Raw genomic sequence first — 24079 nt, 5'->3', positions numbered from 1 at the left:
CCAGCTATTAATACCCAATTCCAATTATTTTTTTTTTCTCTCTATGTTGATTTTCAATCAAAGCTCTCAACTTTGAAACCAGCTATTAGTTCCCAATTGTCCTCATTTTTCTTCTCTGTTGTTTTTCAATCCAAAGTTTCAGTCTTTAAATCAAAGCTCGCAACTTTGAACCAAAACCCACATCATGTCTATTGCTTTGGACAGAAATGGGAATAGTGGGAATGGTATGATCCCACGATCCGGGAGGTTCATCCATGGGATGCCTTGTATTTCGATCTACGTCACAAAAGGGTTTGATCAGGATCGTCGTTTGGAGTTGGAGGAGAACTCTAGTAGCTCGAGGTCCTTGTCGGTTGGTAATAACAGTGACGAGTCTAATGGGTCTTCGGAGGGTGAGGTTCAGAGCTCGTTTAAAGGGCCTTTGGACACCATGGACCAGCTTGAGGAGGTTTTGCCTGTCAAGTAAGTTAGTTGGTACTTTGTTCTTAGTTGGGTTTTGATTTAATTTGGATTTTGATTGCTTGGTGTTGTTGGTTTGCTGAATTATTGAATTGCATTTTGGAATTTGGGTTAAAAGTTTGATGCTTTATTGGTTGCTTAGCATGTTAGAGGTGTTTGTTAGATACAGACCTGGTTTAAAAGAGTTACTGGCTTGTGGGTTTTCTTTGTTAGTGATTCCATATTATACAGAAAGCCCCAAATGGGATTTGAAACAAGAAAGAAAAGAAGTACCTACTGGCTAGTATTGGTTGGGGTAATAGTTTAATGCTTGCTTGCTTAGCATATTACTAGTTCTTATTGAATAAAAACTTGACTTCGAGGAATTATTAGCTGGTGTGTTTCTTTGTTCATGATCCAATATGTACTCAAACCCCAAATATTTGTATTGGATATTTAGAATAGAAAGCTCACAACTTCATCAAAAATTTGGATTTGCTTGTTTATGCTTTGTTTAGTCTTCGTGAAACTAGAGGGAATGAGAAGAATTTTCTATGTTTGAGCCTTCTGGATGTGGTTGTTATTGTTGTGTTGTGAGAAGTCCCAAGGGAAGTTGATCAAAGCACATTATTGTTTCTGTCTAAGGTTCACTCGGGGTTTGTTTTTTATTTTACTTTTGTCTCTTCCTTGGGCTTTGTTTTTGGTCTTTTACGAATCATCCAATGATGGGTAACATGTTTTACTTTTCTAGTTTTCCAGTGTCCTCAGCAACTATACGTATCTTTTAGAATAACTTTGAGGGTATTAAAAAATGAAGGCGATGCTTTCATTATATGTTGGTTTTTTCTTATACTCTAAATGCCGAGTATCAAGCCCAACTGACCCATGATTTTTCTTTAGTCAAAGAACAAAAAGATATTCAACGCATGATTTTTCTTCTTAATTAGCCAAGCAAGAAAGTAAAAGAAGCAGAGGATTATAATTTGAATGTTTGACCATTTCATGGGTCCGACTCTTTGGAGGTGGTGGTAGACAGATTTTTCTTGGCTTATATATAAAGCCGAGTTCTTACTGAAAAACACAACCAAATTCATCCACCCATTTCGTGAGATAGGGGTAATCTTGATTCCTCAGTACAGACAGTATTCACTTTTTCGATTTTTTGGTGATATTGTTTCAAGCTATACATATCAAATGTTTATCGAATTGCCTAGCTTAGCATGCTTGAACTTCCCCAGTCTGGTTTCGTTCTCTTTGTATTTTAATTTGATTCCTTTTCTGAACTATGAAATCGTCTGCTTTGGTTGTGAAGATTATTCCCAGCATTTTCAATTGATTGGAGCCATTACTTTCTTATTGTTCCTTTGATCGAATTCTTGAATCAATATGTATTTATATTCTCTGCAATATTTGCTTGGATATATTGTGGTTTTCTGCTTCCTTGTGCCGACACATGCACAAAACTCACACACAAAAAACATGAATATTGGAATACATATTTTGTTTTTGTACAATAATGATGAATGTACTCTGTATTGTATTCTATTAGAAAGAGGGCATATGTTATTTGGTTTGGCATCTTTCAAGCTCTTATGTCGTAATTCAATTGGTTAGTTCTAAGGTTGCCTTTTCCCAATCTATTCTCAGCGTCCTTATTTCATCCTCTTTAGATGCTATGGTATTTTTCAGTGTCCTATTTTCCTGAATCATGCCTTGTAATTTTTCATCAAGTTCAAACTGAAGGGCAGCAACCTCTTCCTGTAAATGTAGAATTGTCTTGCCGTCTCCATCTCAACCATGTTCACCAGCTCACTTGATGCAGTTGATTTTTAATCCATCTATAAAGATTGGTTTAGTTTGTGAACAGGTCTAACCATTACACTAGTTTGAGGTCTGGATCCTCCCCTGTATATGTTGTAGATCAAGTGCCTTTTATGTGTGGTGAAAGCTGGTCCAATAGGCTACTGCCTTACAATTCTCTTCACTTTCTTTTCAAAGTGCTGTATAATTTCAGTATTAAAAATTTAGTTTATGATTATGAAGTACTAGCTTGCGGTTGAATCTTAAACTTGAATTGGCACAAATTTGATTTGGTCTCTGGTTCTGTTTCCATGCTTTGAAAGAAATATTCCAGTCTTGTCGACTTTCTTTGCTTTTCCTGATCAGTATTGTTCTATTTTGTGTTATAGGTTAAGAAAGACTCATCATACTTGATAAATTGTAGAGATGTCTATTTGTTACCTAAGTTCTTTATGCTTTGATTATACATTTGTTATGAAGAATATGTCAAGTTTCCTTTTCTACGTTATTGATGAATACTTTAAACCCTTGAATAGTGTTGCTTACAACGTAATTAGTTGTATCTTCATGTATGAAGACGAAAATGTGCTAGCTAGACAGAATAATCTGAGAATACCATTCTTGTATACATATGTATTTCTATTTTATTTAGGTTGCTGCCATTCCATACACTTCTGATTTGGAGGTTGAGCAGATGCATTATATGTTTAATTAGCAGGAGAACTATTCTGTTGGTCAGATTTTTTATCTTCTTAGCTAGCTGCTTTGTAATAAAGTGATTACAGCAGGCTAATAGAGTGGATGACATAGGTCGCCTTGGCATAAATTATTTTGAAGCTTGACTGTCACAGTTTGTGTGCTTGTATGTGTCAGAGTATGACCAAGTTGAGGAAGCTAAACCAAACTATGGCTCATCGCCTGTCCATGCTGACGACACAAGTGTCACAGTTGGTGAAGATCGAACGCATTGAAACCACGGTTGCCAAGATCGATCAGTTTGCACCTTCTAAACAAGATAAGAGCAAGCGCTCCGAGATTTGATATATTTGGGACTTTATACTCATTACTTTACGAGAGTAGGAATATGATTTCTTGTGATCATTCTCATGGCATTCTCTGGTTTTTTTAATTTGAAAAACTTATTTCCAAACGTAGTGGTGTGATCTAAATATTTAAATAATAGTCCAACGTCCGAGTTCTCGTGTCATGTACTTGTGTTTTCTCAATGAGATTAGTGATGTCTCAATAGTTGTTTTTTTTTTCCCTTTCGTAGAGGTGATGAACCGACCGGTCATAAAGAAATATTCAATCATGCACATTCTTCACTCAGGGGTGTTATTGAGAGTACTTTTGGAGTATGGAAAAAGAAATGGAGTATTTTACGTGATATGCCACATTTTCCGTATGAAAAACAAGTGAAGATAGTTATTGTTACTATGGCTCTTCATAATTACATAAGAAGATATGCTCAACGAGATATTGATTTTGATGAAAGTGGAAATTATTCAAGTGAAGAGACTAGTGAAGAGATGGAGGATAATGAACATGATGGAGATGGTCCAGGAAGACAAGAAATAGAGGTGTTAAGAAATGCAATTGCACAAAGTCTAATGAATGCATCTACTTAGCATTTAGTTGCAAATTTCAAGTGACTTTAATATATTTTGTGTAATGGTTCCCGTTGAACTATGGTCGGAAAATTAATCCAAATATTCTAGATGAGATTTTGTGTAATAGTAAAACATAATATGCATATTGAAGGGTTTAAAGTACATATTTTATTCGGTCCAACCAAGGTTTCAAGAATAATACATGAGAATTTTTTTTATTTGGTATGGTTACATAATCAAAAAATAAAATTATGTATTTTAGTAGCATATCTTAGCATGTATGACCATTTTGGTAATTATACCCAGCCAAAACACTTTTGCCTTGCAACTTACCAAACACTTAGAAATTGCTTTTGGACCTCACAGCACTTTTAAAAACAGTTTACCAAACACCTCAGCTGCTTCTCTTCATAGCAAATTCAGAAGTGCTTCCTCTCACAGCAAGTTCGGAAGTGCTTCCTCTCACAGCAAGTTCAGAAGTGCTTCCCCTCACAGCACAGCAATCCCAAACTAAGTCGATGCCACGTAAAACTATGACCTTGCTTCTTTTTTTCCTTCTTTTTCCTTAAAATCTTTTATTTTAGGCCATGAAAAATGAAGCCTCAAGCAGCGGCGGTGCAACCACTGGCCGACAACTTACCCATGATGGTGCCGCCGTATTCCGCTTAGGGAAACGAAAAAGTGGAGTGTTCGAATTGCCAACACCAAAATTTTCATCTTTTTTCTTTTTTATTTACACCGTTTAACCCTATGGATTAAAGTTTTATTATTATTTATTACTTTGCTGAAGATTAAAATACTGAATTCACTTGTGTATTATCATTCGAGACTTCGAGTGAAAGGTTTACCCCTTTTCCTTGGTTTTAGAAAGCCACTTTCACACTTCAAAAAAAAAATTCTATGATTTCATATTATGGTACACGTTATAGTCTGGGTTAATGTCATTAGTTCATATGACATGTACTTTTTTTTTTTTTTTTTTGAGGTAAATATAATGATTTCATTAATAGCAAAACATAGGCCAGAATGGCACAGGTATATAGTTCTCACTAGGGGTGATAGGTGTCATTACACTTGAAACATTTCCGCTCCCCTATTCAAGAGCCTATTAGAACAAGAATATCCTAGCTAGGAATAATACCAAAGAAAAGCTTCCGAAGCCAATGCGCTCAATTGCGGTGCATCAAGAAACTCTTCCTCTTTCGATGTAGAATAACAACATTCTGTAGGCCAAAAAAACGGTGCTTAGCTTCCTAATACAATGAATTTATTATAATTAGACAAACTAAAAACATAGGATGGGCCTAGGACAAAACACCCTAGCCCAAATTAGTAAGCCCAAGTGCATCCAAATGGTAGTCCAACTCCATAGCCCATTTAGCATACTTGGTCCCAGCCCATCATCCCGAACGACATGTCGCATGTCACCAGCACAGCGCCTCCGCCCGACCCGAACAGCCACGACCTTGCCGCCTCGATCTACGCCACCGCGACCACCCGCCGCTTTGACCCAAACTGCCGCGCTCCACGCCGTTGTGGAGGCCAAGGTTCTAAAAATCGGCCTAGGCGGCGCCTAGGCGCTGGGCGTCGAGTCACCGTTCCGATTATAGGCTAGGCGATGGCTGTAGGCGTTGGGCTCCTTGGCGGCCGCCTAGGCGGTCTAGGCGGAGCTGCTCGGCGCTGGGCGCTGGAATATATATATATATATATATATATATATGTTTTTTCAATTCCTCAAGTTGCAGGTGACGGGGCGGCGAGGGAGGTGAGGGTTTTGAAGCAGAGGGCGTCGCGGTAAAGGCAGAGGTGGAGTTGAAGTGAGAGAGAGTCCAGGTCGGGTTCGGAGGCCTAAGAGATGGATTCGGGTTGGGACTTGAGAGAGGAAGGGGACGGAGGTGGGGAAGAGGAGGAGGGTTGGGACTTGAGAGAGGAGGGGGAGGAGATGGGGAAGAGGAGGAGAGTGAAGGTGAGGGAAAAGGAGGTAGCTTTCTCTCTTGTTCTCCATTTTTTGGTAGAGTGAAGAGAGAGACAGATAGTTCGGGGAAGAAGAAGCAGGAGAGAGAGAGAGAGAGAGAGAGAGAGAGAGAGCAGTTTTTTTTTTTCACTTTTTGTTGTCAGTTTTTTCACTTTTTGTTGTCTGACATGATAAAGTTTGAATTGAGATAAGGTCATAAGGGCACGTGAATGTGGTTGTAGTGTTTGAATATAATTACTCAATCAATTTTATACTAATTATTCAATTAATTATCATGAGTTATGTGAAAAATTTAATTCATTTGTATTTATTATTAAAATAAAATAAAATAAAATAAAAACCGCCTAGTCCCCGCCTGGGCTCCCCGCCTAGGCCCCTGGGCGCTAGGCCTCGGGTTACCGCCCGACTAGCGCCTAGCGTTTTTTAGAACCTTGGTGGAGGCCCAACTCCGAATCACGCCGATCCAACATCCCACCGTCTGCACCACCACCGATTCAAAACCATAGCACCAGTCTTGATTAGCACAGCACGCTGCCGGTCACAGAGCACAAGCCGCAAGCCGCTTGGACCTACCTCGAGCTCAACCACCCATGAAGCACTCTGAAAAAAAATCTGGTCGAATACCCATCCGGCAGCAGATCCCAATGCTGGCGAGGCCTTTCAGCCAACACTAGTCGGGCCGCTGCCGGACGAGCTCGAGTTATCAATCCGAAAGGAAACCAGTCTTGGGTGTTAGGGTTTCTTGAGGAAGAAAATTTAAAATTTAGAATTAATATGACATGTACTTGTTGTTGATTGATTCCCTTGATTTTTTTTTTTTGGGAGAAATATCACTTTGGTCATCGAACTATGGGTCGCTCGACACTTTGGTCATCCAACTATATCACTGTATATCACTTTGGTCATTCAGTCAGTTTTCTCTGTTAACTCCAGGGGTATTTTGGGGATGAAATGTTTTACCTGCCATTTTTATAACTTAATCCAATTTTTCCCGCCTAAACATAAAACTTCATCCAATTTTACCAACTTTTCCGTCCTTCTATTCATGCATTCATCATCAGTAATCAAAGCATACAACAAAGAAAAATAATCGAGTCAGAGAATGATTCAAAGTGAGGGAAATATAAGAGGAAGAAAAATATTGATTTAATAAATCGAGGAATTATAAAAGGAGGGAAAAGTTGGCAAAATTGGATGAAGTTTTATGTTTAGGCGGGAAAAGTTGGATTAAGTTATAAAAATGGCGAGTAAACCTTTAAATCTCCAAAATACCCTTGGAGTTAACAGAGAAAACAGACGGAATGACCAAAGTGATATGCGATGATATAGTTCGATGACCAAAATGAAGTTTTTAAAAGTTGGATGACCAAAGTGTCGAGCGAGTCATAGTTCGATGACCAAAGTGATATTTCTGCCTTTGTTTTTTTTTATCCCTGTAATTAGAGCTGCACACGGATTAGGTTTGTACTTATTGTTGATTGATTCTCTTTAATTTAATTTTTTTTTTTACCCATGTAATGGACCTCACTGAAGATTGCTTACTTTTTTTTGTGATTGTACTCTCTTTCAGCTTTTTTCTCTCTCTCTCTCTCTCTTTTTTTAAAAAATAATTATTGAAAGTATAGAAGGGGATTCAGAGATGAGAAACCAAATGCAATGTTGAAGGAGATGTGTAGCCAAGATGAGTCTGTACTCTCTACTGGAAGCATAGGAAATAGAAAGTAAAAATAAGGGACTGGCATTTACATTGTTGAAAGACATATATGATTGTATTTCAAATTAAGACGCAAAATGTCATCAAAAAAATTAAGACGCAAAAACCATGAAAAGCATTCAGAACAGTAAACCCAATCACGTTACAGCTTAATGGCCGACCTATTCATGAGACCGTGCGTAAAAAGGCAAATGGGTTGGCTTCAAATGAGATAGATAATTGGGGATTGTCAAAAAGATATAAAGATGAATAGAGAAGTTCTTGCTGGGGCAGCCTCACGGCCATGTAGTGCGGCTGACCGATCACTGTCTAGCAGGGAGTGTTTTTGATATTTTACTTTAAAAAGCAGGGACAATTTTGAAAAAGGGAGAAAGTTTCTAGTTTTTGATTGGAGGGCCGCACCACCTGCGGCAGCCCCTATGCAAGAATTTTTAAGTTGCATATTATATTCAAAGTAGAATAGCTGGAGAGTGGAATCAAGTCTGGGGATTGACTAGAAACAGAGTATTTCCGTCAACAACACGCCAAGAATTATCCGTAAGTCTCCTTCCTCCATACTACTCATACCTTAATATGTTTCCTTGCTAAAGTAGATATTCAATCCCATCCTTTTGAGAGCAGGATAATCTCTTCTTTTTAAAATGAACTATTCTATATGATTTAAATCCCAAATTAAGAATGATTGTTCTGATTCAGGGATGGATACGAATGGAGAGTAATGAACATCCAGTAAATTTGAGAGACTGGATTAGCATTTTGCATTTACTTAGTTTTGCCAAATGCTAATATTGTTTTTGCCCGTTATGTTATATTGCTAAGTTCCTAATTTTATCTAAATTTTCTCAGACATGAAGCAAAACTAATTGACGAAATTGTTAATCATATACTAAAGAAGTCCGTGTATACATCTTCAAGTGTTCACAAGGGCTTCATAGGAATGGATTCCCGCATTCATGATTTAATAGGCAATTACATATTGCCGCAGCTTGTTGGGGTGCGTTTTATAGGGATCCATGGCATGCGGGGCATAGGTAAGACAACAGTTGCTCGAGCTATCCATGATGAAATTTGTCAGGATTTTGACCGAACCTGCTTTCTTTCCAATGTTAGAGAAATGTCTAAAAACAATGGCCTAGTTTCTCTACAAGAAAAACTTCTTTCCAGAATCCTGAATGCAAAAATTGAAAATATAGAGGATGAATACACAGGAGCTGCTATGATAGAAAGGCGGTTGTGTAGAACAAAGGTGCTCGTTGTTATTGATGATGTGGATCAGTTGACACAATTAGAGAAATTGGCTGGAAGTTGCAACTGGTTTGGTCCAGGGAGTAGAATCATGATAACCACCACAGATGTTCAGTTGTTAAAGGCACATGATGTTGATGCTACGTACATACAATGTTAACGGGTTAAAACGTTATGAAGCACTTCAACTTTTGAGTTTGAAGGCTTTTAAGAAATGTCCCCCACCAGAAGATTATTTGCATCTGTGCTACAATATTTTAGGGTATGCTCAGGGGCTTCCGTTGGCTCTCGTGGTTTTAGGTTCTTTTCTGTTTGGTAGAAGTGCTGATGAATGGGCAAGTGCAATAGATAGGCTAAAGAACACACCACATAAACATATTATAGAGGTGCTTCGGATTAGTTTTGATGGACTGGATGAAAAAGACAAACAAATATTCCTACATATCGCTTGCTTTTACAAGGGGAAGGATAAGGATCGTGTGACACAAATACTAGACTATTGCCAGCTAAACCCTGTCATTGGTTTAAGTGTTCTTGCTGATAGATCTCTCATAACTATATCCGACGACAAAGAACTGTCGATGCATGATTTGCTACAAGAAACGGGCTGGGAAATTGTTCGTGAACAGTCTCCTACAGATCTAGGCAAATGTAGTAGATTATGGTCTCATGAAGACATCAACAATATGCTGGAGAGTAATAAGGTAAGAGTTTGATAATGTAAAAAATGTAAGCTTGTTATTATTTGTGTTCTTCTGCACTTCAATTATTGTGTAGGGAAAAAAAAAAAAAAAAACAAGGCAGATTTACTTGTAATCTGCTTAGGTCTTGGTATTCTTTGTGTTCTGCACTTAAGTTATTATTCTTGTTTTTCATTATCCGGGAACAGATTCAATCCAAGGCATGGTAATGGAGTTGACTAAATTACAAGTGGCTCATTGGAAGCCAGAAGCCTTTTCAAATTTGTCTCAACTTAGTCTTCTCCATATTCGTAATGTGGACCTTCCCAAAGGCCTTACTTGTCTTTCTAATTCCTTGAGACTCCTCGAATGGACTGGGTGTCCCTTAAGATCTCTCCCAAAAAAATTTAAAGCAGATGAACTTATTGAACTTAACTTGTGCCACAGCAACATTAAACGGCTTTGGAAGGGAACAAAGGTATGGCTATTAGTTATAGTCTACTTGTTTATCTCTATTATGCAAATTGTCTGTTCTGTGCGGTGGCTCACTGTTTCAATTTTATGAGCAGAATTTCGACAAGTTGAAGTTCATCAAACTCTGCCATTCTCAAAACATTGTGGAGACCCCAGACCTCGCAGGTGTTCAGAATCTTGAGACTTTAGATCTTGAAGGATGTGAGAATTTGCTAAAAATCCATCAATCCCTTGGATTTCTCAGAAAGCTTATTTTCCTGAATCTTAAAGACTGCAAAAGTCTCAAGAGTCTGCCCAGTAGAATTGAAATGGAATCTCTTGAAACATTAATTCTTTCTAACTGCTCAAAAGTTAAGAAGATTCCCAAGTTTGTTGGAAATATGGAACGTTTGTCGGTGCTTTATCTTGATGAGACTGCCATTGAGGAACTTCCTATTTCAATTGAACGGCTGACTGGCCTTGTGTCATTGAATCTAAGCAACTGCAGGAATCTATTTTGTCTTCCAAGCACCATCAATAAATTGAAGTCTGTCAAAAATCTTAATCTTTCTGGATGCTTGAAACTCGGCAAACATCAGCTAAATGTGGGGGAGATGGATTGTTGTGAGGAAACTGATGTGAATAGTGGGTCTGCAATAGAATTGTCATCTACCCATGATCGCATAAAATATGTAAGACGTTCAATCTTTCATGGATGCAAAGTAGTTTGCCGATCTTTAAATAAGTTCTTGCCTTCTGGATTGGTGCAAAAAGTGAGTTTCCGCTTGCCTATATCTGGTCTGTGTAATCTAACATATCTGAACCTGAGTAATTGCAATCTTGGTGAAGGAGCATTTGCCAACGAATTTGGTTACTTTCCCTCTTTGGTGACCTTGAATCTAAGTGGGAACAATTTTGTTCGTCTTGCTTCAGGCATTGGATTGCTTTCTAAGCTTGAGAACTTTAACTTGGAGAATTGCAAGAGACTTCAAGAGTTATCAGACCTTCCAGCAAATAGTATACTAGATTTAAGGGCAGATGGTTGTACTTCACTGAAATACTTGTTTGATGCATCAAATTTGAACAGATTAAACAAATCATATTTCAATTTCATCAATTGCTTCAATCTAAATGGCAATCAAGGATGCAATAACATAGCATTCGAAATGCTGAAGACATTCATGTATCAGGTACTCCCTGAGTGTGTGTGTGTGTGCGCGCATTTCTGCTCATATACTTATAGACATTAATCAACTGACAACCTATCTTTTCTTGCACAGGGAATCTCTAATAACGGGGAAACTTTTCAAATTGTAATTCCTGGAAGTAGTATTCCTGAGTGGTTCAGCCATCAGAGTGTTGGGTGTTCTGTAAGTGTTTCTCTACCTGCACATTGGAATAACAGTCGGGTTTTGGGATTTGCTTTGTGTGCTGTTTTTGTACTCCATGAACACCATCGGGTGGATAAGCTTTATACTGATGAATTCAAGACTTTTAATGCAACACATCATCTTGTATGTTGCCTGAAGCTCGATGGAAGAGAATTGGAAGTATATGGTAGACAACCTGCATTTCGCTTTAGTGAAGAATTTTGCAAGGTTAAGTTCGATCACCTGTGGCTATTCTATGTATCTCGTGAAAAATACTTCGGTACAGAGTGGTGGCATAACAGTTGCAGTCAGTTTGAGTTCTTATTTGAAACCAGAGGGCCAGGTCTGAAGGTGAAGGAGTGTGGAGTCCGTCTGATATATGAGCAAGATGTGCAAGAGTTGAACCAAACAACCAGTCAATCAAGCAGTGGGATGTCTCCTTATGAGGATATATTGATTGATTTTGACATTCCAGTTTCAGGGGAAACCAGTGGCAGTGGTAGCAGAACTAAGGACTTTCTGATCCCACGCTTGAAGAATTATAGGACTGGCAGAAATATAGGGGATCCACCACTGGCCACTCTGAAAGACCATAATTAAGGACTTTCTGATCCCATGGTTGGAAATGAGTTGCAGATCATGAATGGCCAATGCCTCCTCTTCTCTCATTTGAATTTCTGCAGTAATCACTTTCTGGAGCTCTCTTGCCTTCATGTTTTACAGTTAGGTGAGTCTTGATCACTCTAGTTTTGATATTTTGCCTAGTTATTAGTGGACTCCCCAAGTTATTTCCAAATGACACTATAATCTTGCTTGCATAACCGATATTATTGAAGTAGTTTTAAAATAAACTGAATTGCCTCTCTGTAGTTTGTTTGATAGGAAAAGCATATAAAGCTTCTCATATTGATTATAGTCTATAAGCTATCAGTACACTTGTAGACTTGCACCATTAGTATTATACTTTTATACCGTGTACTCATGTAGAATGGTGTGCTGTTACAGAGACTTTTAAGTAACCATTGCTTCTCCATTATATATAACTTGTATGTAATTGCTTTCTGCTCGTGTTCGTGTTTGCTTTCTGAAGAGAAGGAGAAACTGATATGCTGAAGTGATAATTGCATTCACATAGAATCGTATCTTTATACAAGTGTGATTACAAGTTGTTCCTACAAGTCAGGAATCTGTTTACTATCTAAAATACATATAAGGAAGGCTACAGCTATTACACAAATCAAAGGATAAATCAATCTGCAATAATATGGGAGATATGGCTGATTACTTTCCTTACACTCCCCCTCAAGTTGGAGAGTGGATGTCTTGCACTCCCAACTTGCGAATCATAGGAACAAAGATATCTTTCCCCAAAGGTTTAGTAAGAACATCGGCAAGCTGATAAGCTGATTTCACATACCTTGTGGTCACAGTACCATCTAGAATTTTGTCCCTAATGTAGTGGCAATCCATCTCGATATGCCTAGTTCGCTCATGGAATACGGGGTTGGCAGCAATGTGCAGTGCAGCCTTGTTATCACAAAATAGCAGAGCCGGTTCGCGGAGGGATAAACTGAGGTCTCTGAGCAGATAACGCAGCCAAGTTAGCTCACAACATGTTCCTGTCATAGCACGATATTCCGCCTCTGCTGAAGACAAAGATACTGTCTTTTGACGTTTTGACCTCCAAGAAATTAAGGAAGGGCCAAGAAAAACAAAGTATCCGGTGGTAGACCTTCTAGTGACAGGGCATCCCGCCCAATCAGAGTCACAATAAGCCCTCAATTTTAGATCATTGGTGGAAGAGAAAAACACACCTTGTCCAGGAGCACCTTTTAGATAGCGTACTACTCTCAGAGCTGCCTCCCAATGCATTTTTCTAGGTTGGTTCATGAATCTGCTAAGAACATGGACTGCATAAGTGATGTCAGGGCGTGAAACAGTGAGATATATAAGTCTCCCAATTAACCTTCTGTACTGTCCAGGGTCTTTGAGCAAATCACTGTGATCAGATAACTTTAGACCTTTTTCCATGGGAGTATCCACAGGTGCAGCCCCAAGCAAACCTGTATCTTCAATAATCTCTAGAGCATACTTACGTTGACATATAAAAATCCCACGTCTGGAAGTCGAAACTTCAATACCAAGAAAGTATTTTAAGTCTCCAAGATCTTTGAGACGAAATTGACTATGTAAGAAAGCTTTAAGTGCAGCAATAGTCTCCAAATCATTTCCGGTAATCAATATGTCATCAACGTAAATCAAAAGTGCAGTGAATGAATTCCCATGTTTTCTAGTGAATAATGAATAATCAGCTTTAGATTGGACGTACCCAGCTGACCGTACAGCATCAGAAAACTTCTCAAACCACTGCCGTGAAGCCTGTTTTAAACCATATAAGGACTTATGTAATCGGCATACCAGATTCGCCTCCCCCTGTCGCCGAAGACCAGGCGGAGGAGACATGTAAATTTCCTCAGACAAATCTCCATGGAGGAACGCATTATTCACATCCAATTGATGCAATTTCCAACCACGAGCTGCAGCCAAAGCCAACAAACATCGAACAGTAATGATTTTGGTAGTAGGAGAAAAGGTTTCGTGATAATCGACCCCCTCCAACTGAGTAAAACCCTTAGCAACCAGGCGGGCTTTATACCGTTCCACAGAACCATAGGGATCGGTGTCTGGAGAGAAGGACGAAGAAACAGGGGGACTGGGAGAATGCGACGCAGAAGGAGAGAAGGGAAAGTCAAAGTCAGAGGATGAAGTGAATGGGTCAGGGGGCAAGGGAATTGGGCCCGGTTGGTGGCCCAATGAAGAGACCACAGAACTGGGCAGAGTGGAATAAAGGAAAATATGCTCATGAAATTTGACGTCGCGGCTGGTAAAGACCTTCTTGCGGGATAAATCAAACAACTTGTAGGCCTTTTGACCGACGGGATACCCGATGAAAATGGACTGAATGGCACGTTGATCGAATTTATGAGCAGGATTAACGTTAGTAGCATAAGCTAAACAGCCAAAAACACGTAGGTGGGAGAAAGAAGGAGGTTTCGAATAAAGAAGTTCGAAGGGAGTTTTGAAAGAAAGAATGGGAGAAGGTAAGCGGTTGATGATGTGGACTGCAGTAAGAGCACACTCCCCCCAAAATTGGGAAGGGAGGTGTGCTTGAAATTTGAGAGCACGAGCCACTTGAAGAATGTGTCGATGTTTACGTTCCACAACCCCATTTTGTTGGGGCGTGTAAACGCAAGAATGTTGGAAAACGACACCATTATCATTAAAAAAAGATCGAAGGGATAAGAATTCACTACCATTATCACTACGGAAGGTTTTAATGCGAGAATCAAATTGAGTGATAGCATAGCTAAAAAATTGTTTAATGAGTGAGTGGACTTCAGCTTTATGGCGCATTAAAAAGATCCAAGTAAAACGGGTATAGTCATCAACAATGGTAAGAAAATAATGAGCACCAGAAATAGAAGGAAATCGATATCGACCCCAAATATCACAATGAATAATAGCAAATGGTTTGACAGAAGATATGGTACTAACACTAAAAGGTAGGCGACTCTGCTTGGCCAAAGGACATATATGGCAAGCATTATTATTAGACGGAAAGGAAACATGCAGAAAATTCTTAGCAATGAAACCTAAACAAGAGGATGACACATGCCCTAAGCAGTTGTGCCATAAATCGCTGGAGGTGATGGTAAGGTAGCAGGCTGGGCGTGTGATGGAAAAAGGAGGACTGGTATTAGACTTCTCCGTCGCTAATGCCACCAAATAATATAATCCATTGCGTTGTTCACCCAAACCAATCGTCCTCCTCGTAGCCAGATCCTGCAAAATACACCAATATGGATAGAAGGTCACTGAACAGTTTAATCCTCTCGTCAATCGGCTAACCGACAATAAATCGACTTTGAATTTAGGCACAGATAACACATCATGAAGATAAAACATGGTACTGAGAGGTAATGATCCTTTAGCAGCAATATTAATTTTATCTCCGCTAGGCAATAGAACAGGTGGTAATGAGAAATTATTATTTTTGTGTAATAATTGCGTAGATGAAGTAATGTGATCAGTCGCACCGCTGTCAATGATCCAATTGCGGGAAACGACCTTTGACAAACCTGGTTTTGTGACGGCGTTTGCTTTGGAACTTGCGCTGGTATTGGAATTGGGCTTCAAAGTCTGATTACTAAGAGCAGTCATAAACTGTTGAAATTGGGCCTCAGTGAGTGTCACGGTTGGCCCACCACCATCTTCAACAGTCGCGCAGACTTGGTTTGCCGAAGGAGCTGCCCTTGGTTTCGAAAAACCTGTGCCTTGCCTTGCTTTGGGGTGACCTGGGGGATACCCAATCAGTTGATAACAAGTTTGTACCCAATGTCCTGGATCTCCACAATAGGTACAATGAGGTCTACCCCTGCCGGAGCCTTGTCGCCGTTTAGCATCAAGATGGCGTCCTTCTTGGGACGCAAAATGGCGTTCTGGACGCTGGATATGCCGATCTGCCTTCTCAAAGCGTCCACTTCTTCCTGAATTGAAACTGGGTCTGCCAGGATTGCGCACTGCCATTGCAGCGCTTGAAGATGATTCTGATGCCGGATGAGAAGCGCCAAGTGAACGTTGTTTCTCGTCCTGAGAGACAGCTGCATATGCCTGACGGACTGTTGGCAAAGGACTCATCAGAAGTATCTGTCCATGTACAGAACTGTAAGTATCATTCAGCCCCATGAGAAATTGCATAAGTCTTTGTTGTTCTGCCTGTGCTCCTCGAGATGTCTCAGAATAGGAAGCTAATTCATCCCATAAGCCTTTCAATTTTGTATAATAAGCTGAAACTAACAATTGCTCTTGTCGGAAACAAGCGATTTCTGGCTGAATTTCAAAAATGCGTGGAGCATTACCTTGGGAGAATCGTTCACGAAGGTCTTCCCATACTTCGTGTGCAGTAGGATAGTAGATAACACTGTCGGTGATTTCTGAATCAACAGTGTTGATGATCCATGAATGAACCATATCATTACAACGCGACCAAGTCGCATAGCCTTCTGGGTCTGTCTCTTCTGAGGGAGCCTTTATTGTGCCGTTCACAAAACCAAGCTTGTTCTTAGAATTCAAAGCTAGGGTCATAGCCCTTTTCCATCCCGCATAATTGTCTCCATTCAGGGGCTTAGAGACTAGGACTAGACCTGGATGATCTGAATGATGAGTGAAAAAGGGATTAGAGAGGTCAGATTTTGACATCTCAGATGTAGGAGGATTGGAGGAATCGGCTTTTGATTTTCCATGATCCTTGGGTGATGGTGAGAGGACATCATCGTTGCCCATGTTGGCTGGAACGATGAGAGAATGGAGGTTAGGCTACACGAGAGATTAGAGTGCAGCAGATGAGAAGAGTCAGGATCTAATCCTGCTCTGATACCATGAAGAGAAGGAGAAACTGATATGCTGAAGTGATAATTGCATTCACATAGAATCGTATCTTTATACAAGTGTGATTACAAGTTGTTCCTACAAGTCAGGAATCTGTTTACTATCTAAAATACATATAAGGAAGGCTACAGCTATTACACAAATCAAAGGATAAATCAATCTGCAATAATATGGGAGATATGGCTGATTACTTTCCTTACACTTTCACTGTTTACGGCACGTAATTAGGGTTTCGTTTGGTACTGATTCCAAGTTTTTCTAATATAATACACTCTGTCTTGTAATGTTTTACTCTGACATGGGAGAGAATGAGGCTGAAAGGGGAATTGAAATCTAAAAACTTTGATAATTTATGGTTAAAGAGTATGATATGAATAAGTTTTCTGAAGGATTTTTATGCAACAGAAATGTCTGCCTAGTAGGGTCGCTATTTTTATTCAATTTCTGGCTTTACGTATGCCCTGTCCTGTTTCGTATTCTTGAGTTTGTTTTCAGCAGACGGCTCCCCTTCCTAATAGGGTGGCTATTTTCTCATTTCAGGCTGCTGTTGTGTCATTTCATAATCGAGTCGAGTACTCGTACAATAGTCCTATAATACTGCTTGGATTTCATACATTATCATATTAGTCACTTTATTCGTATCATTCTGTTCAATGTATACATTATCGTGTTTCACAATTGGGTTATTTGTGATTTTAATCCAACTTGTTTACTGTTTTGGGTACAAGGTAAAGTCATTTATGGGTGCATTTCAAGTACTGATGAATCCAACTGCACTAACTTCGGTTGTTTTCCAGTCATGGAGTTCATAACTTAACATATACCAAAATATAAAGGAAATTTTGCAATCTGCCAGACCTTGTCTGCTGGAAGCAATTTGGCATATTGCTGTTTCCCTTTACCTTACACAGTATTTGGACATAGTTGATAAACTTCATGGATTGTTCATGCATATAATTGTCTACTGTTTGTAAAAGTAAACTCCCTTAAGCATGGTAGCTTCCAGATAATTTCAGCGTTTTTACTCTTGCAAGATACAATGATCATGGTGATAGTGAATTCTGATACACAATTTCAGTTATAAATTTCCTAAACAAAATGTTGCATGTATTTTAGACTGATTCAAGATACAATAAGAATAGAAATTTATATTTAAATAATCTTTACTTGTTTGCTGTGAACCATAGACACCAAGTATGTTTTCCTGTGACGGTATCTCTGCAACCGATGAACTGACTCATTATGAATTTTATGCTACTCTGTCTCTACTCTCTAGCTTTCTAATTGAGGAATTGTTATGTTATATGAACTCGTACGTGTAATGTAATATGTTTATAATTATTTATCGTTCCTTTATTAACACTATGATAATTATTGAAAAATCTCTGCAGCGACACTGCTAGCTAGGGAAAAATGGGACCTTGCTAATGGGTTTATAAGGGTTTGGGCCACTCCATCCATTGCCAATTGGTTTTGGATGTGAACCCCAGATTACTTTATCATGGTATCAGAGCGGGTTATCCACGTGTGCATGCCTAACGGCCACACGAGCTCCACGTCACCTAAAAGTTGTCCACGTGTATGGCTTGAAAATTCGCCACACGTGCGGGGGCGTGTTGAGAATATATACATCCCACATGGGAAAAATGAGACCTTGCCTATGAGTTTATAAGGGTTTGGGTTACTCCATTCATTGCCAATTGGTTTTGGATGTGAACCCCAGATTACTTTATCAGATAGATCTGTAGCTGGGTTGATATTCATTCTGGTATCAGATTAATCTGGATAAAATCTGAATGCCACAGCCAAAATAGCACAGTTTAGTCATTTTTCCATGGCCCAACAACTTTTACTAGACCTTAAATCTTCAAGAATATCTTTTACATAGTTGAAAAAAAATTCTGTAATCCTGGTTTCAGAAAGTATTTTATGCAAGTCAAGGAATTAAATTATTTCTTGCTTTTTAATGTTAAAGTTTTTCTTTATTATGGTACTTATTCATTTTGTGTTTAACTTGGACAGCTTGGAAACTTTTGCACTGGGCTGAACATACATATAGAGAAATGGTACATGTTTTTTGTTCAAGTTGTATTCATTCATTTCTTTTAGTCCCTGGTTAATATTTAGATGCTCGCTCTTCAATTTGAAATTTACTATATTGTTGTGATTAAAGGATGTTCTAATAGTAATAAGAACTAAAATAAATGATTAGTTTGTGGGGTTGTGGCAATGACATGCTTAATGACAACGTTTTGTGAAATTGTAGTGTGTTGGCAATTTTCAAGGTTGATTGAAAACCAGGACTTTTAGGATGAGCAGTGCTTGCAGGGAGATTTCATAATAGGTATTGTTGTGGCCCTTGTTGGCTTTGGTATCTTTTAAATTTAAATTGCCTTTTCTTCTGAATGTGGACTGGAGGTAGCGTTTATTTGGCTCTTTGGTATAAGGTCTGCCTAGCTATATTTGTTAATTGCATTGCTGGTTCACTGTGGTTATAATGCTTGAGTGAACCCTCATTGGACTAAATTTTTGAGCTGTGTATGTAAAAATCATAGTATTTGCAAGTTCATGTACTTCTTTATTTCTCATTTATGTTTATATATCCTGTTAAGGATGGAAATACATCTCAGGTAGATGGTGATGATGTTGACTGGGATACTGATGATGAGCTTGAGACTGAAAACTTCACTTTATCTTCTTCAGCTAATCCAGGCTCTGGGGAGGTAAACCTTATATCTGACGCACAGATTCATATTTCTTTGGAGATTGAAGATATGAATCTATTATGTGATAAGTTCATTAGGGCAGATGAAATACTGGCTTGCTTTGTACGTTATCAACTGTGCAAAGTGTTTCTTCACTGGATATTCTTGAAAACTCTGCATCTAATTAACTAGTAAAAATGCAAATGGATGATATTCAGGTTTCTTCCGTTTTTTTATAGATATTTGAGCATTCCAAGGTACAAGTAACAGAATTGGACATGATTATGGCTCATTAGGTGTCCTAACGAAGTTTCTTATCTGCAGATTATTGGCTTTTTTTTTTAAAAAAATTCTTTTTCCCTGAAAGCAGTGATTGAATATCTCAAATATCAAATATGTATGTTTTAGTGCTTTTGCTTTCAGAAAATTTAGTTATCCACCTTTTCGGTTTTAGCAGAAAGATTTCAAAATTCACGCTGGCATCCTGTAATCTCATGCTATGGTTCAAAGTTAGCTGAGACTGCATGAGTGGAATTAAGGTATGGGAAGGTTGGATCCCAATTTGAACTAGAAGTATTGCATTCTACTCTACCTAACCAAACTTTAGCACCCTATGGAATTCATAATGATTACTTTCTTTTCCCCATCATTGTTTGTACAGTGCCTTGTTGCTGTTTAGCTAATTGTGTTTGACTAATTTGGTTTCCCTGAGCACACTATCATCCTCTTTTGTCTAGTTTTGTCTAGTTACTTTTCATGACTTCAATGAACTTGCAAACATACACAGTTAATGTGTATGCACAAAAGTATACATGTATAAGCAAGTATGACACTGAGATGGTTATATAATCATATATATAGTATTCTCAATGTGCAATTCCTTACTATCTTCCTACAGGATAGCTCATCATCAGGACCTTCCCAAACCAAAATTTCTGATCATTTTGTCATAATATGGTTGCCAAAGCCATCCAAGAACATGGTATGAGCACTGAACCATTTCATTCCAGTGCTAGTTTTTACTTGGAATGCTTCAATTTAACCCTGTCCCTATTTAACACACTGGTTTGATGGAATATCCTGGACTTCAAGATGCAGATTCAATTCTTGAAACCCTCCTGTCCCTATATAACGTGAGTATTAACTGGACTTCATTTGCCAATGCTTTCTTTGATGAGGATAACTTCGGAATGTGAGCTTGGTGTTGTTACATAATTATGGTTTTAGCTTCTGTCAAACTTAACTTGCATGTGATGCGCATTCATGAATTTAAGTATTCACATTTTGTGTTTGCCTATGGTATATTGGACTAGGTCAGTAGATTATCAATCTGGGGAGTATAACCATGTATTTTGTATTCATTCAGTGTCAAAGCTGTATTGCATAGTAATGCGTATCCAGGAATAATAATCATGCATGATTGTTTTAGGCAGCCTGTTGGTCCTTAGCTTCTACTTTAGCTAGTCTTCTTTTGATTACAGGTGTCTCTAGTTGTCTGCATCGTATGTTTCTACATCATTTAAGCCTAATTTTCGTATTGTATCACTAATTGTTACGCTTCAATTGTTTGTCATGTACATATTTGATATTGTCTTCTCTAAAAATCTTATAATCCATATGTTTTCTGTAGAAATTGTATTTCATTGATTTGAACAATTACATTCTGTACAATATATAGGAGTATGTATTGTCAGTTTTACATGAAGCAATAATGCTGAATTAACTATATTAATAACAATATCAAAACTGATGGAAGAAATCAAAACTGATGCAGAACGTTATAGCCAAATTATTGGCTATTCAATGGAGAAGATTGATTGTCTTTAACAGCCCCCCTCAAACTTGGTCCGTCTGGATGGACAAGTTTGCCAGAGAAAAGAAGATGGCGAGACTTGTGAAGTGGCTTTGTGAGTAAGTCAGCTGGCTGGTCTTTGGAAGGAATGAAGCAAACTCGGTGACTACCTTGAGCTACCTTTTCACGAACATAGTGGTAATCAAGCTCAATATGTTTGGTGCGGGCATGGAACACAGGATTGGAGGCCATATAGGTGGTGCTTAGATTATCACAATGTAACAAAATTGGAAATTGAATCCGGGTACCAAGTTCATACAATAAATAACCCAACCATGTTGTTTCGGCACTTGCATGGGCAAGAGACCGATACTCGGACTCTGCACTAGAGCGAGCGATCGTATCAGTAGTTTAGGGTGTCTTTCTTACCTCCCCTGTCTTTTAATCCTTCTGCTTTTCATGGCTTCTTCCTCTTCTGCTCCCCCTTCCCAAAACACTGCCCAATTTACCAAACTCAATGACACAAACTACCTAGTCTGGCTTCGTCAGCTTAAACCCTATCTTCATGGTGCCAAACTTTGGGGTTATGTTGATGGGTCTCTTCCCGAACCCTCCCGCACCACCACGACCACTGCTAGTGAAGGTCGACCAGCCACCACCATTCCTAATCCCGAGCATGACAAGTGGTTCACCACCGACCAGCAAATTGTCAGTATCCTCACCACCTCCTTGACCAAAAATGTGGCTCGCCTTACCATTGGGTTTGATACTTCCAAGGGCATCTGGGACTGCCTCGCCCGTCACTTCTCTCAACGTTCCGTTGCCAGCTCCACAAGCCTCAAGCTTCAACTCTTTGATCTTCAAAAGGGTTCGCAGTCTGTGGATGAATACCTTCAACATGCCAAATCTATTGCTGATTCTTTGGCTTCCATCAACCAACCTGTCTCTGATGCCGACTTGGTTGTTGCCACACTTCATGGGCTTGGTCCCGATTACCTAATGCTTCGTACTGCTCTTGCTCAGTCCTCAGCCCTACCTAATTTCTCTGACCTCCGCACTCGAATCCTTGCCTTTGACGCTCAACAGACCCGTTCTTCTGCGTCCCCCTCAGCCACCGCCCTTTTCCATCACGGCCCAGCACCAGATACCCAGCCTCCCCTGCCTCGTGCTTCTCAGCCTCGGCGTGACGGACGCCGGCCGCAGTACGGTGGCTGAAACGCGCAGCGTTTCCGCCGTGGAGGTGCGCGGCCTCCTCACGCGTTTCAGCAACACGCGGCTCCTCAAAACGCGAACGCGTCCTTTTCTCCAGCTAATTGGGCAGCCCGCCCCACTTGGTCAAATGGGCTTCTTGGTCCCGGTCCACAATGTTGTTCTAATTGCCACACCAATCAGCATGGGCTCACTCATTGCCCACATCGCTTTTCCGGCCCAACCACCACCACTCCTTTTGCCGGCGCCCATTCTCTTGGGGATCCGAGTTGGAATCCCGATACTGGAGCTACTCACCACATGACAGCCATGCCTCTCCATGACTCTCAACCTTATGGTGGCCCACACAATGTTTATATGGGTAACGATGATTCCATGCCGGTTTCTCATTCTGGTACCCTTCCTTTATCCTTGGGCGACTCTCGTTTTTTCTTAGATAATGTCTTACGTATTCCTTCCATTCGTAAAAATCTATTGTCTGTCGCACGTTTCACTTAAGATAATCTTGTCTACTTTCTTTTTGCTCCTAACTTCTATCAAATCCGCTGCTTACGTACTGGCTGTCTATTGTTTCAGGGCCCCTGTAAGGATGGCCTTTATCCGCTTCTTTTGTCCTCCGTCCCCACCACACCTCATGCTCTTGCCACCATTCATTCCTCTCTCTGGCATAATCGTCTGGGCCACCCCTCGTCTCCAATTTTGGCTCTGTTAAAGTCCACTCTTGGCACTCATTCTACTTTTCGTAATTTTTGTAGTGATTGTGCCCTTAGCAAATCACATCAGTTGCCTTTCCCTTCCAATAATGTATCCGCTACCACTCTTTTTCATATTATTCATAGTGATGTTTGGATGTCTCCCATTTTGTCTGTTAGTGGTTTTAAATACTATGTTCTTTTCACCGATGAATTCTCACGTTATACTTGGATTTATCCAATGCGCCGCAAAAATGAGGTTCTTACCCACTTTCAAAATTTGGTTGCCTTGATCCGTAATCTCTTTAATGGTTCCATAAAATTCCTTCACAATGACAATGACACTGAATATGTAAATCATGCTTTTTCTCATTTCTGTCAATCATTGGGTATCCAACAACGGTTTTCATGTCCCCATACACCACAACAAAATGGCCTCGCTGAACGCAAACATCGCCACATTGCCACCATGACCCGCACACTTCTTCTCACTTCTGGTGTTCCTCAAAACTTATGGGTTGAAGCTACCTTGACCTCTGTCTATCTCATTAATCTTCTTCCCACCCTGTTCTTGCTTGGCATACACCTCATCATCGGCTATATGGTACTCCTCCCCTGTATTCTTCCCTTCGTGTTTTTGGTTGCTCTTGTTTTCCTCATTTAGGTCCCTATGTCTCCAACAAACTCTCTAGTCGAAGTGTCGAGTGTGTCTTTCTTGGTTATAGTCCTAATCATAAGGGCTATCGGTGTCTTAATCCCACCACTGGTCGTGTATATGTCTCCCGTCATGTTTTATTTAATGAAAATCATTTTCCTTTCAAAGCGTTACAGGTACATTCCCATTCATCTCCACTGGATTTTGTATCCTTAACCACTCCACTCCCTCCGCAAGACCAACTGCCGAGCCCTTTTAGAACACCAAGAGATGAGGTTGGAACCAAGATACAC

The 24079-nt window shown here is 39.6% G+C and overlaps 1 protein-coding gene and 1 pseudogene across 1 annotated transcript; both read left to right on the top strand.

The window, feature by feature from the left end:
- The first annotated feature begins 8063 nt into the window (after positions 1-8063).
- Positions 8064-9934, top strand: LOC112182265 (annotated as a pseudogene).
- Positions 9935-10159: 225 nt separating this feature from the next.
- On the top strand, positions 10160-12012 carry LOC112182263 (disease resistance-like protein DSC1). Its single transcript, XM_024320709.2, has 2 exons — positions 10160-11105; positions 11196-12012. Exons 1-2 carry the CDS (start codon positions 10245-10247, stop codon positions 11883-11885), a joined length of 1551 nt encoding a protein of 516 aa, XP_024176477.1. The 5' UTR covers positions 10160-10244; the 3' UTR covers positions 11886-12012.
- The last annotated feature ends 12067 nt before the right edge of the window (positions 12013-24079 follow it).

Source organism: Rosa chinensis, chromosome 1 (genome assembly GCF_002994745.2).
Source record: "Rosa chinensis cultivar Old Blush chromosome 1, RchiOBHm-V2, whole genome shotgun sequence".
Lineage (NCBI taxonomy): Eukaryota > Viridiplantae > Streptophyta > Magnoliopsida > Rosales > Rosaceae > Rosa > Rosa chinensis.
Note: the sequence above shows the minus strand (reverse complement) of the source record. Positions and strands in the feature narration are given on the sequence as shown.

Excerpts from the sequence above, each read along its gene's own strand:
- LOC112182263 (XM_024320709.2), top strand. The coding sequence starts at position 10,245 with ATGGAATCTCTTGAAACATTAATTCTTTCTAACTGCTCAAAAGTTAAG. Across the intron at positions 11,106-11,195 it reads TGAAGACATTCATGTATCAG|GGAATCTCTAATAACGGGGA; the intron begins GTACTCCCTGAG and ends TTTCTTGCACAG.